This window comes from Typopeltis vanoorti, chromosome 2 (genome assembly GCF_054136105.1).
Source record: "Typopeltis vanoorti isolate ZY-2024b chromosome 2, IOZ_Tvanoo_1.0, whole genome shotgun sequence".
Lineage (NCBI taxonomy): Eukaryota > Metazoa > Arthropoda > Arachnida > Uropygi > Thelyphonidae > Typopeltis > Typopeltis vanoorti.
The window spans coordinates 55,565,101-55,581,166 of NC_143550.1; the positions used below are offsets into that span (position 1 = coordinate 55,565,101).

A 16,066-nucleotide genomic window follows, 5' to 3' on the forward strand; every position below is an offset into this window, starting at 1 on the left:
TTAACAATGATTTGGGGGAAGGGAGTTCAGACTAATAGGGTTGACGATAAAAAAAAAAAAAAAAAAAAAATTCAACCATAATTCATTAAACTGTTCCAACAGTAGCATTGGCTGAATGAGGTTGAGAATCACCGTGATGCAATAGAACAAGTCTGAACTTGTCGTTTGTTGTACCCATTTTAATAAATCTTTCCACTTTTTCAGGGACTTTTTTGGCTAATCATCCTGTTGTGCTAACATTCTTCTGCAAATCTTGGAGGATTTGATTTATAACTGCAAATTTAATTTATTATAAATATTTTAGAATTAAATCATGCGCTTAAGTTAATTGTTTTGTTTTACACGGTTTTATATTATACATTATAGAAGGAACAAGTGAGCATATAATAGATTATATTTATTTATTTTCCTCTTCATTTACAACATATATACATAGATACATTATATATACATGAAATATATAACATTAATATCAATAACGAACAAATTAGGGTGACAGCAACATCCACTGGCAGAAGTCACCAAATCGCATTTATAAATATTATTCTTTTTTTTTTTTTTTTTTACTCTGACGTTTCTTATGGCAGGCATTTCCTTTCTTAGTTGGTACATGTGCTTTGGCAGCAGAAGGGAAAGACTGGACTAACATCCTTCGACACAAAGGCAAAATTAATAGGAAGACCTTGGGGATTTCATCTTCCATTTATCCGCAACATCCTGCTTTAGGTTTTTGGCTTTCTTGGCGCACGTATTCTGTGACATTGAATTTAGGCTCGCATGGAGCTTTGGTGTATCGGTAGGTGAGTTCCCTAAATCCAACAGAAAATAATGTATAGAAAATTTTATTAGTTAAATTTTTCATTTTCTTTTATATGCACATTTACAAGATACTATCTTTCAAATCTAAGCATTTGAAATGTCACAAACAAGTGCTCAATGCGTAGCAGGAGAGACGGGTCTATCTGTCTAAAATTCTATGTAAATTGTGTTATGCAGAATGTAACATTCAAACCAGGTCGGTAAGTTTTGACTTTAAATAAAATTTTCTAAAACAAAGGCATACTAAATGAGAAGGTGACATAATGAAGTAACAGAAACTATATTAATAAAGAACCCAAAGCTGTTGTTGAGTGTGTGTAGTAAAATATAAGATAGTTCTCGGCTCGGCCAATAGATGGCGCTGGGTTCATTCCTACAAAATCCCGATTTTTCTAATATAGCGATAAAATAGTTTTTAGTTTATTACAAAACAACTTTTGTTACAAAATAGAGCTTTGAAAACCCGTCTTGCCAATATGCAGAACCAAATTTTGAGTTTGGTTTTGTAGTGACACATAATTGCACATTTAAACCAACAATTTGTTTTTGGGTTTATGTAACTTTCATGACTGCTATGTCTATGATTGCTTCTGCTTATTGCAAAAACGAAATCACATTTTGATAGTGCGTATGCTAGTCAAGAATTCATTGGCAATATTCGAAGCCAAGAATACTCTATGTTAAACTGAAGACTATAGTCCAAGACATAACTGCTTCTCTTTCTATCTTTTTTGTCTCTTTTCTTCTCTAATCAAGTTACTTAATTTTCAAGCTGTTCTACTGTGTGTGTGCTCATTATACACACAGGTCAGTGTTTGTTATTGCTTCCATTATGCACATTCAACATCGATCTTTACCAGAGCATCTCATAGTAATTATAGCAATAGGGAACGTTATGCATGTAACAAATTATAATTCTTCGTTTATTCTACTATAAGATTATGTTGCATATGTAATGCAACATACTTTTTCTTTATTTATTTTTTTTTACAAAAGCACATGCAAGAATAAATAATCCTTACCTCGCTATGGCCATAAAGCAAAGGTCTACATTCAATCCCGTTTTGGCACTGGTCTCCATGAAAGCCACACCGTATTCCTGCGATTGAAAGAAAGAGAAAATAAAACTGTACTGTACTTGATTTTCTCAAGATCAATTTTTTTTTTCTGTAGCGAAGGTAGAAGGAAAAAAATGCAAACCGAATTTTTTGCGAGTAGTTTGTGTGACCAAGACAATTATTATTATTATTAATAACGAATTAGTTGTGAGTTAATTCGATTTGTTTGACTTAATATTCTCTCTCTCTCTCTCTCAAAGAAACAGAACTAAGTTATTTTAGATTAGATAACTGTAGACTGCATGTGACCATGATGCATATTACGCATTTTACAAAATAATACGGAATATGCTTCTACATTAAGGACCAATTAGGGAATGTTTGCTACAGAGCCACAGGCAACACCCCTCAGGTCCTCTTTTTTTAAAATAATTTTAAATGTAGAACATCTCAGAGGTCTGCTCTTCGGCACGAGCTGTCATGTTTGTGGAGAAATGTACGTGTACAGAAAAGTATAGATTTTGTGTCGACTCCAAGGATAGAAATAGGAGTAATTTGCCGCGCATATGAAGCAGTTCACTGAACTCTGCCTGGCAGATCGCTTAATGGCATACACCCGATCAAGACACGAGCGAACTGATTCTTACATAATTCAACTTTCCCTATTGTAAGGATGATTTTGTTATAGCGTACCTGTCTGTAGCATTTAAAGGACAGTGTCGGTAATGAGGATGAAAATGTCTTAGTCGATGTAACCTGAATTGATTTTTACTGAAAAATGTTATTGTCATTAGCGTCATTTGATATTGTCTATCGTGCTGAGGTGCATGAAGGTTGTACAGATTTCTTTTTATTTTGAAGAATCAGCGTAGAAGATATTGTAAATCTATTATTATTTCATATCAAAATAATTGAATATGAAACAAAGTCTCAAAACGGTCCGAAGAATTTATGAAATACATCTTCAGATTCAGAATTTTTTTTTTATTACAATATTTAAAGTGTAGTGGTATTACACTACTTAAAAGACATGAACTCTGCCAAGGAATACATATGTTCGCCTTTTATTACTGCTTTTAATTAAGGGTTCAGTGGCCTGAAAGTTTTTTCGAGCTGCTCGTCCGCATCACGGACTAGGCAGGAATTTTAATGGGATAAAAACTCTCTTTTGAATACGGCAGCAGTCTAATTGCTGAAACTGGTCAAAAATCTTGGTCTCGGATGAGAACCAACAGTTCGAAACAGCTATTAGGATAAAAAAAAAAAACAAAAAAACTTTAATTGAAAAGCACTAATAAAAGGTAAACATACGGAAAACCTGTCCAGAGTTCGTGTCTTTTAAATACTGCAATACTAAAACAACTCCAGTCCCGAAGGTTGTACGCGAATAAGTTCTCTGTTGGAGTTTAAAACTTTTTACGCTTCAAATTCAATTATTTCGCTATGAAATAATGATGGATGTTGAATAAGATGCCTGTATAGCAACCCCGTATTTAGCACAGAGAATTAGTTTGTTTCCAGTAAAAGTCGATTAACATATGTGATACTCTTAAATAGTTATTAGTCTAGTAAAATATCAGACTTACAATAACTTTTGGGTGCAATATACAGTCCATTTGGATACTGTCAATTGGTATCCATGATTGAACATCAACTAAAATAAATAAATAAATCAGCTAACGCCTTTTATTCCCTAAATAGGGAGTAGTCGAGGCCTTTATACCCTATCTAGCTTTTGGAGACTGAGTGGGCAGTTCAGCTTGCAATCAATAAAAATGATAAGGTTATATATCAGAATTTCTCTAGATTTTACATTGGAGATGCATTTTAACAGTCATCAAAACGAAGAATTAGAAGTACATTTCGCATATAAGTAAGAGAAACAGAGTACAAATACCAGTATCGGTAATATATGTAGAATCTCAGTAGTCAAGTCAAGTACAGGTGGTTCACGTTTCGAAGCTAATAACGCACATGTGATTCAATGCACTTCCTGAGAATGACTATTTCCTCAGGCTTCCAAAACACAAACAAACAAACAAACAAACAAAAAAAAAAACCAGGAAGACAGTTTGGAAAGAGAAATGTTTCAAATACTTTGATAGTAGGATTTCTAGCAACAATAAATTGGGGACATATGCCTAAAAAAAATCCCAAACAAGGGGGTGATCAAAAGGGCAGTTGGTCATTCACGAAATTACTGATTTCTTTAACAGCGAAGTGATCGTATTATAACAAGAGAACACTGAATAAGATGCTAACTCTTATTGAGTGGCGCTCTTGCGATGATCACGACATCTTGTGAGGTATTGAGGAATAATTATTTTCTCCATTTCTTCAGACACTATGAAGTAATGTCGCTCATAATTACCTGAAATTAAGGATGTGCGTGCTTTTCATCCATTAGACTTTCGCGACACGGAAATCACACATGAATCACGCGGAACCAATTCTAGATCATTGCATTAGCCGCTTATTTTTCTTTTTAAATATCATTGTCGCCATAGCATCTCAACACTCTCTTCGCATATTTAATAGTAACCAACACTTATGTGGAACGTTAATTTTTGAGATAAAATTACAAATACTCGTAAAATTTACCTCGCAATAAATTGCTGTGATCATTATGAACATAAGATGGTCCGTAAATGAGTGGTTTTCTCCTTGGGGGACAGGTAATTTCTATGATTACTTAAAGAATTATGGAGAGAGTTTAAACGGTCCGAGAATGGCGAAATGGCTGACATACTCATAGTTACTATTGGCATTTCTTGTAATAACGTCCAAATCCGGCAGTAATGAAACCGATTATAATATCACGGAAAAATAGACATTTCATGTTAATAACGTGGCTGTTAATTCGTTTGTAAAGCCAAGATAATTTCACTAGAAATATTCGTTTCTGAATATTTTAACTTATTCAGATTTTATTCGACAATAACAACATATTTAGACTCATTACTTAAAGCAAAATAAGTGAACACTTTTATAAATCTTCCGTTAGTTTGCTCATCGTGTTTATTGTTGGATGATTTTTATTATTCTAAAAATAAACACACTCAACGATAGGATATACAGGGTGTTCGGGATAAATTTGACATATTTATAATTAATTATATTTTTCCGTAAGTTACATGTATTAACACACACTTCTCTTCATTTAAAAGTTTGGACCCTTCTTCATTCATATACAAGATGTCAGAAAGGATGGATAGCTGGAACCCACCTGAATCATGGAAGAGAATAACTTGTATCATGATGATTCGTGCCCGCCATCAAAATAAGGATATTACGACTGCTGCCCAATGCTCCCTGAATACAGTAAAAACAATCAGGCATGAACTAGAGACTTGCAATGGTGACTACGAGGATGTAGCAAGAAGAAAGATCCCTAGCAGACGATCTGATTGCGTTCGTACAGCAGAATTCCTCGCAAATCTGCAGGAACAGGTGTTGAAGAACCCTGGCATTGGAATTCGGGCTTTGTTCGTGGAGTTGCTAACTGTAGTCAAGCCCTGGATAACAAGGGTAGCCAATGGTAGGCCGTATGTATGGCAGCAGGATTCGGCCCCTTGCCACACCTCTGGGAAAAGTCAAAAATGGTTGTCTGAAAATTTCTACGACTTCACCAGTCCAAATGTTTGGCCTCCAAACTCCCCAGACCTTAACCCCATGGATTATTTTGTATGGGGCGCAGTTGAAAAAGACACCAATCGCACTTCCAGTAATACAAAAGCCCAGTTAATGGATAAAATTAAAACAGTTTTTGCGGCCCTTCCCAGGGAGACTGTAGCATCAGCTTGTTCGAGGTTCCGAAGCAGAATTGAAGCTGTGATCGATGCTAATGGTGGTTATTTTGAGTAAATCTTGTTGATAGTATTGTAATTAACTCTGCCTGTAATGTTTTTTTGTCAATTCATTAAATTTAATAGATACAAAGAAGATTTTCTTTTTCCTTACGAAACTGTCAAATTTATCCCGAACACCCTGTAATTATTGCATTATTCTTCTTCTCTCATAAGCAGAAACAGATAAAAAAAAAAAGAAACTCTTTTATGTTTAATAAAATAATTATCCGGGCTCGTCCAGGTATTAACGAGTCCCAGATTTAATCGATTATTTTTAAAACTCCACTTCGCTATTAGAGTTTTTACTTTCGGTGAGTATCACACTTCAAGGCTTCTACTTTGTTTCCGATATTTTAGAAGCATTATAAAGTTGACAAGTAGGCTCGTACACGCCTAAAATGCAGGGAGGGGGAGGGGGAGGGAGAGAGAGAAATAGTCTGTAATTAATATGAGCAGCTCGAGTGCACGTGACAAATACAAAAAGAAGAAATACGAGAAGAACGCATCTATCACAGTTAACGGAAAAATGGACACTGTCTCATGCCTTGATGTATTGCTTAAACACGGAAGTTTTTAACTCGTCTTTCTTTTAACATTTCGTTCTTTCTCTCTTCCTAAAAACACCACTTACACGCGCGTGCACAGAATTCGTGATGGATGTTAGAAATTTCTGTTGAGCCGTGATCGAGAAATAAAGAATGAAGGGAAGCATTTTATTACGGCTAAAATGTATTAGGCCGAAATGTTATTTTGATTTTTTTTTTTTATATTCCAGTTTGTCTTACCCATTGATATTAAAGTAATATTAGTCGACAGGAAATATGCATTTCGAGAGAGAGAGAGAGAGAGAGAGAGAGAGACAGTTGATCCTGATACATTTTTTTTTTCATATATAAATTGCTGTATAGCAAACAAATAAAAGTAATTTATGAAAATAATTTATTTTATTTCAATAAAACTAGCGCATCAAAGAAAAAAAAGGGAAATTCGATTACTAACGATGGTTACTATCGAAAGAACTATATAAACAGAAGTGATTTAACGAGTTTCGTATGGAAGCAGTGGACTTTTCCTTACGAAACTTGTGGTTTTTCATCCATCAGAACAGGAAAACCTCCCCGAAGAACAGAGGAATTAACAGATATGCTTGAATTGTAGCCTGCATTAGTTGCATTGGCCATAATTCTAAAGAACCTTATTAGGAGAAGTATTTCGGCTTAAAAGACGCACACAAAACATGAAATAATATTCAATGCAGACTGAGTAAATACGGAGGACGAGGCTTCGAGCTTCGATATTAAAAAAGAAACTATACTTGGAACGGCAAAAAAAAAAATCGTATTTGAAGTATAGTACAGCAGAAAGCTCATATTTTAGATAAGAATAATTAAATTTATTTACAGCTTTGCACAGAATTAAATTTATAAGCATCTTAAATATTGGACTAAAAGGCTAGGCGCAGCAGTGTAAACCAGATGAATCTAAGTATACTGGATTCATCTGGTTTACACCGCTGCGTTAAAGCAATGGAGCCCTTCTACCATGGGCTCTCTATTGCTTTAATGTTAACTCTATAATGACCCAAATAAGCTGATGACGTGATTATACTGAAGAATAAGCTGATGCGCCAAACCATCATGACTACCAAGCCTGTGTCCGACCACCCACGCTGCTAGGTTGGTCCACCACCACCACCGGACGTATCCTGGTATGGGGGATTGTTGTCATGGACATCACTCGGTCCTCTCATCCTCAAACTGAACACATCTTGACCGCTTTTACACTTGAGAATTGTTTTCGACCTGGTATTGCCCTAGATGGTGGTAATGTGGTCAGATGAATCTGGACTCTTTCATCAGGACACCACCACCACGTGTCACAAGGTTCGCAGTATGGCACAGGCGTTGTCCAAGCGTAGTTAGAAGAATATATCCAAGCATTCCGTGTGTTCCCTTGGTCGCCTAATTCTCCTTATTTTAAACACCATTGAACATTCGTGGGAGCACGTAGAACGCAGTATCCTCCGGGACATTATTTTGTGTAGTGAATCCAGAATACTTCAGGACACCTTCCGTGAAAAATTTAAAAAGACATTTCAGAAAGATATTAAACAATGTTTTGAATGAATTTACAGTATATACAGTATGTGCCTTGAAGATATCCGAAATGAGCAAATATGACAAGAGAAAGCTTTTGGAGCGAAGAGTCAAACTATGTCAATAACGTAATACACTTTACCAATTATACCAATTTCCAGAAAGTTAAAATTGCTAGGAGTCTGTTTCTGCAGGCGGCGGTTTAGAAAGAGATTTGCTCTTCCAGAAGTGCAGTCATTGATGCATTATCTCCGCATGTCACTAACTAGATTCCAAATACTTCTGCGACCGCCTCTGCGTTCTTGTTTGCTTTATCAAGCTATTCTAATAATCAGCGCAATCGATCAACTACTGCAGGGACTGCTCTTTACGACCACGTAAATCTAAAGTAGCTATTCATGCATATTTATACGGTTATAATGAGAGATGACTATTGATTATTATGTCTTCTGTCGCTCAAAATATCCACTGGGCTTGATTCATATCTTCTTGCCGAGTTATAAAGCAGTCAGGCAGTGAATTATTCTTCGCAGGATAAGAAGCCATCCGTAACTTAATTTGCATGTTAGATAGTCTTACTAAATTATGATTCAGATACACAGCAAACAAGAAACTGCTTTAGAAGTGTCGCATTTAGGTAGCAACTAGTGATAGATTAAAGAATACAAATGATCTACGTGGAAAACTTAAACGAATCTTGTTCGACTCCATTAGTAGCTTTCTGAAACACGTCCTGTCCTTGTGGATTGTTTTGCAGCCAGAGAGCTGTTTGGTAATTATAGGTTTGTAAATAGACGAGTAAAAGTCTCTTTATCATCGTACGTAATGTGAAGATAATGGGAATTGGCCTCGAATAGTGACGAATCTTGTTCACTATTCTTATAATGTTCTGCTGCCTTGGAAACAGTACCACTTCTAAGAATTCTGCGTTTTTAATTTCTTCAGAAACTTGCCTGCAATTATAATCATTCATTGTTTTTTTAACTAAACCGTTGCGCAAACTCTAACCACGATTTTGCGCAGCCATTCTTTGAATCAACAACTCTTTCATATACGTCATATAAAACGATGTTTGAAGGCTAACCCAATGTAATACCTTTGCAACTATTTTTTTGTTGAGACTTCTAATTTTTTTTATTTTATTTTGGCTTTGTGTTTTGATATAAAGATCATGGAATATTACATCGCAACCGATGATCTGCAGCTCGCATGTGTTTCAACTAGCAGTAAAATTATTGGTTGTGTTAGTCAAACTGTAAACAGTTGGATGAAGAGGAACCTCATCAAAAGCTGAAGAAAACTTGTTTGTTTTCTAGTCAATGAATCATTTTAACTTATACCGGAAGACTTTCGAATTTCCAATAGGAAAATATTTTTTCGCATTTGATTTTAAAACTGAGGATGGTTTTATTCACATGTTTCTTCCAGAAAAATTAGCTAGATGGGCTATTCAGTCAGTGAATGCCGAAGTTCACGTAAATCTGTAATGTTTTATCTTCTTTGGAAGATCTTTCATCAAACAGGTGGAAGTGTTCAAAAGAAAACTGTTAAAGTTTTCTCTTCCGTACTTCCAAAATATCTCCTTTCTTAGAACTTTTCACTGATGAATGTTTCATATATGATCAAAAACAACAACAACAACAACAACAAAAAAAAATACTGGGTGGTCCTTGATTACAACTTTAAGAAAGTCTTTCTCACAATCATAATAGCTGCAATGTACAGGACCAGGATTGCATTCTTTTGCAAATGTCTTGTAAAGTTGCCTTTCTTTGCAGACTGCAAACTTTTTAACTGGTAGTCAAAGAAGCTTACTTCAAATAAAAGTAAGATCAGAAAAATATTTTTTCCTACTTCAGTCATCGTTGAATTAACTTTTCTTTCGCTTAGTTTTGATTTGACCAATTTGCAGGCAAGTTCAGTCATATTCCTATTTCGTACGTTTACGATACTTGAGTCAGCTATCCGTTTTTTTTTTCCTTTGTATATTTCGTACATTGTAACTCATTTTTACAGAAAAGAACAAATGATGAAGTTAAACCAAAAATAGCTAAATGTAGTTTATTTTAACATATCGTACTGTTTACTGAAACTACAATGTACGATATGTTTGCAACTTCTTACATTTTTAGATTACGCATTTGAAGTTTTGAATAAAGTTGTTTCCTGTGTTCTGTTTTTCATTGCCTCTTGTCAAGCCATCCCTGCCTTCTAATAATGAACTCCCTTTGCATTTCTCGCAATAATTTTTGAAGCACGCTGAAAGGGGCAATCGCATTCCAAAAGTTCACTTAAGACTTCTTCGATCTGATGGAATAATAAGCAATTCATTTAAAACTTCTTCGACCTAATCGAATTTTCATCGGAATAGCTTTCGTTACATCTTTTAATTTTCTTTCTTTTGATCTGCACCAAGAAGGACAAGTTCTTCTTGCAGTTGGGTTAACTCTCTTAATTCGAGAGTTGTATTTTGTGCGACTTCAACAGTTCCATCATATCTGCTTTCTTCATTTTATCAAAACAAAGACTACGTCGAATATCGCTGAAGACTTTTTTGATTACATCATGAAATGAAAAACTTAAAAAAGCACACCAACTGAGGAAGCACTTATTATGCACAGTTCAGACATTTCCAGAGAATTATTTGTTAATATTTCGTCGTTAAACATGCAAACATTTTTTCTGAGATCTTAAATAGGATGTAAATGTCAAGATGGTTGGAAAAATTCAGTCACGATGCCGATAGGATAGAAACTTTAATGTGTGCGAATCAAATTTGCACAACAAGATGATGTCTTTGAGCATTATCCCTTATTTGGCACTAACAAAACACACGTTTTCCGCATGTCCAGTTTCGAGGTCTTTCTTAAATTCCAGAACAGTTGTGTAGTGAACCACGTGGAAAATAATGATCTTTGAAATCCAACCCTTCTTCATGGACCTCCAATAACCACGAAGTGAATGATTTAATGCTCTTAGAGTTTCAGAATGATAGATGACAAGGGATTTCAACGTTTACATTTTCTGCTTGAATTGAAAACCGAGTTTTCAATTGAATTGAAAACTCGGTTTTCAAGTAATTGAATTGAAAACCGAGTTTTCAATTCAATTACTTGTCTCACAAGCTTTTCTTGCTTTAAATCGTAGCGTTTTTTCATCCCTCGGAATGTCTACGTTCCTATAAGCATTCTGTTTTCAATGCAAATAAACTGATCGATGCTGGATTTGCTTCGATGCACAACCATGTTTTCAATTATTATTACTATTTTTAAATATTTCTGAAAATTGTTCCGCTTGCACTGTCTAAACCAGACATTTCTATGGTAAACTGAATGACGTGAAGCTGCTAGCAAGCTTCAAAGCGAAGCCATTGCTTGCAGTGAATCTTCATTTCTTCAGGTAATCTTTATTCATGTCTCTTCAAAGAAACTATTAGTCTGTCTATACAGCCATGAAGTTGGTTGATAAATTCCGCTTTACTTGGTTTTCAATTCAAGTCACAAAGCATTCTTTTTATGCTTCGAATGATATCTGCTTAGAGTGGTTGCACTTGCAATGCCTTAATCTTCTTAAGTCAAGACAAGTCTCACGAACACGATACCATATATGTGTTTAATATTCTCAGAACACTTGAAGTACATCTAATTTTTGCTCTCGCGAAATAGCGTTTCTAGGTTACTCAGGCTAGTTGCTGCGCTTTTGGTAATTAACACTCCCTGGATTTCACTTTGAGCTTAAAAAATGAATCAATAAGGTTTCTTATGTAATAAATGCAAGAATGATCGTAGAGTTAGCCATAAGACAATCGTATTTTGAAAACTTTTATTCTTCCTGAACATTAAGGAAAAAGACACGCTACCCAATACAATAATCCGGTTACATAAAAGACACGATATTTTTTGTAGCACGAATAAAATCATTAGTATTTAACCAACTCGATGGGATACTTTATACAATTTCCGTGGCATAGTCTTAAGAATGTCTCTTGGTATCCATTTGGTAGAATCAATAGGACTCAACTACCTTGCATCTTTAAATTCGAACTCAAAGGATGTGTCATTCTGTCTTCTGAGTCATGGAGACGTACCTTGTATAACATTCCAAAAGAGACAGCAACTTGAAAAATATTATTACTTCTTAGATAACACCAGATCATACAGTTTCTTTATTTAATTTTCCTTTCACACTATTGTCACTTAAAAGCAGTGATGAACACAATTCCCAGTGTTATTCTTCAGCATTCATCAGAATGTAAAATATTTCTGTTGCGCAACAAAAAAATTTCACTGCAATCAGTAAAATTTGCCTTTTATTTCAAAGATGTTTCTCATTTTTTCATATGGAAAAGGAACTAGAGAATAACTACGGAAATTAATCCCTTTGACCTGACTTCAACTCAACTTAAATTAATTCGCGTCTGCAGTTCACGGCAAATGCAAGTGTACTTCGCACAAAAAAAAGAAACAGACCAGACAGAGATGTTTTCTTTTTAAGTGCAAGGAATTGAATGATTTTTGTCAATGCGAAGTATTTTTTCGAAAACAATTTACTGGATATTTTCTACTAAGTTGTTGGTTCCCTGAAGCTAACCGACATTTACAGTAAACACGGGGTGACATCCTTTCTGACACAAATCACAGAAATAGTTAAAATAACTCTTTTTATCTGTTTTTCTTCTCCCTCCGCTGCATGAATCTGAAATTACTTATATCCAGCCTCCCTCCCTCCCTCCTCCCCCATGTTTCTGATGAGCATTTTATGAGCAAATGCCAATTCCGGTTTGACACGACCACCACAAGAGTCAACAAACAATTTCCTGAATGCAGAAATAAAACATTATTCAACGATGCATTAATCCGCTTGAAATTGGATAGAGAAATATTGCGATATTAAGCTGAGATTGTGCTCCCTGCATTTTACAGCAGTTTAATAGAAAAAAAGCCAGGTAGGGTACATACATTTTTAATATCCTATTTCGCACCCGTGAAAATAACTCAGCTTTAATCTAATATACCACGCATTCATCGCTTATTAAAGTAGAGATTTTCGAATATGACTCGAACGAGTTTAGGTGAAGTGCTTTTCTCCTCTTCGTTTGATCAATTTTATCCTTTAGCCGACAGGGAGCAAAGGTGGCAATAGAACACGGTATTATCCATCCTCGAAACACTTATTTCTTATCGCCTAAACTTGAGTTAGTTTCACGCGCAATTATTTACATATATCGAATGTCCTATTTCAGAAGGTAAATCTGTGGCGTTGTGCTTCATTGAATATTAATAGCGTCACAGCTTGTATATAACAGCGACTCAATGTCCGTTGTCAACCACTGAAGCTTTAAATAATAAACGTACAGCTTCAGGCATACGTAGGATGATCAAAATTGCCTTTTTCGCTTCCAGCCGTAATGTAAAATGAATGAAGTGAGGTTACAAAGACGGCTTTGCAGTATGTGAAACACTTTTCAATGTTTCAGCAGCCACTATATCGCATAATTCTGCCTAATGCATCGATCAGTATGTTCATTAAGGAAAATAACCTAGTTTACACCGATACAGGAGGAGTTCTTTGCTTGTAGTAAATAGCATCTAATTCGAAATCTATACACTGGCCAATTTATGAGTCAACGGTCTTCTGGCCTTAGCATTAATACAACCAGTTACTTCGGACATGGTGTTATGTTTCCACGTTCCAATAGCAACACTAGATGGAGGGTATATTATGTGTGTCATCAATAAAAGATGCTAGAAATAGGTAACATTTCGAGGGACTAAGCGCTTAAAAGTTGTTTTCTTGTCTTAAACAACTTTTGAAAACCGGTAGGTAGTCGTTCTCCACTGTTAGTCCTCATATATAGTTAAGTTCATGGTTGTTAGTTTTTGAGGACCTAGCAGAGAGAGAGAGACGTCTGCAGAAAATCGCCATATTGTGTTCCTAAACCATAACTAGCATGACTGTTTGAAATAATGTGTGGGTTCTATGGTTGATTGTCCTGAATTGCAGTGTAAAGAATACAATTAAACAAAAAAAAAGGGTTTTCAAGAGAAAAAAACTCTATCTGCCTCAGCCAGAAACAGGCTTAAAAAAAGTTCCTCTTGTCGGCAACTACAATTGAAACTCATTATGGAACCAGAAGGGTTACAATATAAGTACACTCATTTTTCTGTTATTAGTTATAAAATGGAAATTCTGTTCATTCTGAAAAAGATAGAAATTAGCAAGTGACTTGCATTATTGTATTTAATTCGATTAATTTTTATAGCCACTTAAATTTATAAACGCAACTGGTGAATGTCATATATGTTAAACCCTTCAATAATATTTGAAAGATCTCGAAAAATGCCGAAGAAAAGTGCCTGATTTTAAATAAATCATTGATTGGATACTGCGCACTTTTTTGGATAAATGTGTACATGAAAGAGGAAAACAAAAACTCTATCATGAAAACTCAGAGCGGAGATATAAATGAATTGCGAAACGAGGGAGGAACAGAGAATTCTGCAACATTAGGACGATGATGGTTCTCTGACAGCAACGAAATGAAAACTTCCTGAAACATAAACAAAAATGAGCAATCTACCATGAAAGAAAAACCATAAATATATTTAGGTGAGTACAAAGACTGCAACATTTATCAAAACACAGTAAGAATCCATTTACTTTTGGGAAAACAGAAAAAGAGTAGGAAAAAACCAAGAACCAAACAAACGGGGCGAACTGAGATAAATACGTTTGGTTTAATGAAGAAAATTCACACGAAGGAATAATGAGATGATACTAAAGACAAAGTGCATTATGCCTAGATACATATAATGCTGAAATAGGAGAGTAATAATTGGAATAACTTAGCAGAGAAAATTATCAGTTGCTGGGTTTAAAACTAAGAGTCGATCGATACTGTGCATACTGCTTATCCAAATTAGTTGATGGGACAGTGAATAGCTCCGGGATGCTGACTATATTTTGATTAATACAGATTAGCTGACACTCATTATAGAGGGCTGTGATAATGACGTCATAAAGTATGGTGAAATGTGCACGTTACTATGGAAATTTTCCACAATGCTTATGGATAATGTAATGCCATGGATGACGATAGGTGTTGAGGTATCAACCGCACAGGACATTGGTGATGAGGGAAGAATTAAAAAAAAAAAAGCAGAGTGGAATTCTTTTAGAGAAAGAAAATGTTTTTAGAGAAAAAAGGTTTATAATGTCCGTAGCTAGGAATTCATTAGAATTTCTACGAGTTCTGCTAGTCTTCTAAGTACTTATTCCTTACAAATGTATTAAGTCTTTGAAGACTCGTAGAACTTTTTTTCTTTTTAGGACTCTTAAAATTAATTTCTGAGATAAAAAAGGTTCCATCAAGCACAAAAATCCAGTGCAGATATTTGTTTACGCAAGACCTCTGGATATTTCCATTCGCCTAGTATTGATTTTTATTGAGTAGATGAAAACGGTCAATAATGAGTTACATAAGAAACGGTTGCGACATACCTGAGCAAGTCTCTCGCCGTCACTAAATCTCACTTGTCTGTCCCCGTTCACATCGGATTTATTGCCGATAAGCATGATGACTACGTCGCAGTGGGCATGCTCTTTGATTTCGCTCAGCCAGGCCTGAGAAGAAAAAAGCAGCGTTTCAGTATTCAGGATTTTGTGTGTATGAGAGAGAGAGAGAGAAAGAGAGAGAGAGAAAGAGTGAAGTGATGTTGTTGAATATTATTGAAAATTTTCCTCTAGCTAGAACAAAAAAAAAAGATTTGTTTTTAAATATTGAATAACCTTAAAGTTTTGTAGGTCAATTCATCTTTAAATCGTGGATTGTTTTAGCGTAAATAATGCTTACATTGATTTCTACGAGATGAATCAAATATCTCAGTGTATGAAGAACATAAAACTGTACGAAATAAAGTAAAGAAAAGAATCAGAACATGATTCTTTATGGTACTCAGAGAAGAAGAATCTGGAAGATAACAAACTCAAAAGAAAGAACCAAATGAAAGTGTAAAAATTAACAAACACTAGATTGGATAAATGGAAAGATTATTTTCAAAATCTATACAAAAGAATTAAATAAAGATAACATTACAAAGATAATGTGTTTTGTAAGACCAAATAAAGATATTTGGGGGGAAAAAAAGAAAAAGAAAAAAAAAAGCACTTGGAATACGGAAGAGACAGAATCAACTAATAAGATATGCAGGAAAACAAGCAGCAAAAGAAGTACGGGCATGTTCAA

The 16,066-nt window shown here is 35.0% G+C and overlaps 1 protein-coding gene across 1 annotated transcript in view; it reads right to left on the reverse strand.

The window, feature by feature from the left end:
• Positions 1-386: 386 nt before the first annotated feature.
• Positions 387-16,066, reverse strand: part of LOC150109048 (ras-related protein Rab-37-like) — a 106,987-nt gene continuing 91,307 nt past the window's right edge. The window contains exons 6-8 of the mRNA XM_090405111.1: positions 15,322-15,444; positions 1,842-1,918; positions 387-809 (exon numbers count right to left, since the gene is read on the reverse strand). Coding sequence (XP_090261237.1) covers positions 704-809; positions 1,842-1,918; positions 15,322-15,444 — 306 coding nt within the window. The 3' untranslated portion in view covers positions 387-703. The remainder of the gene's footprint in view (positions 810-1,841; positions 1,919-15,321; positions 15,445-16,066) is intronic.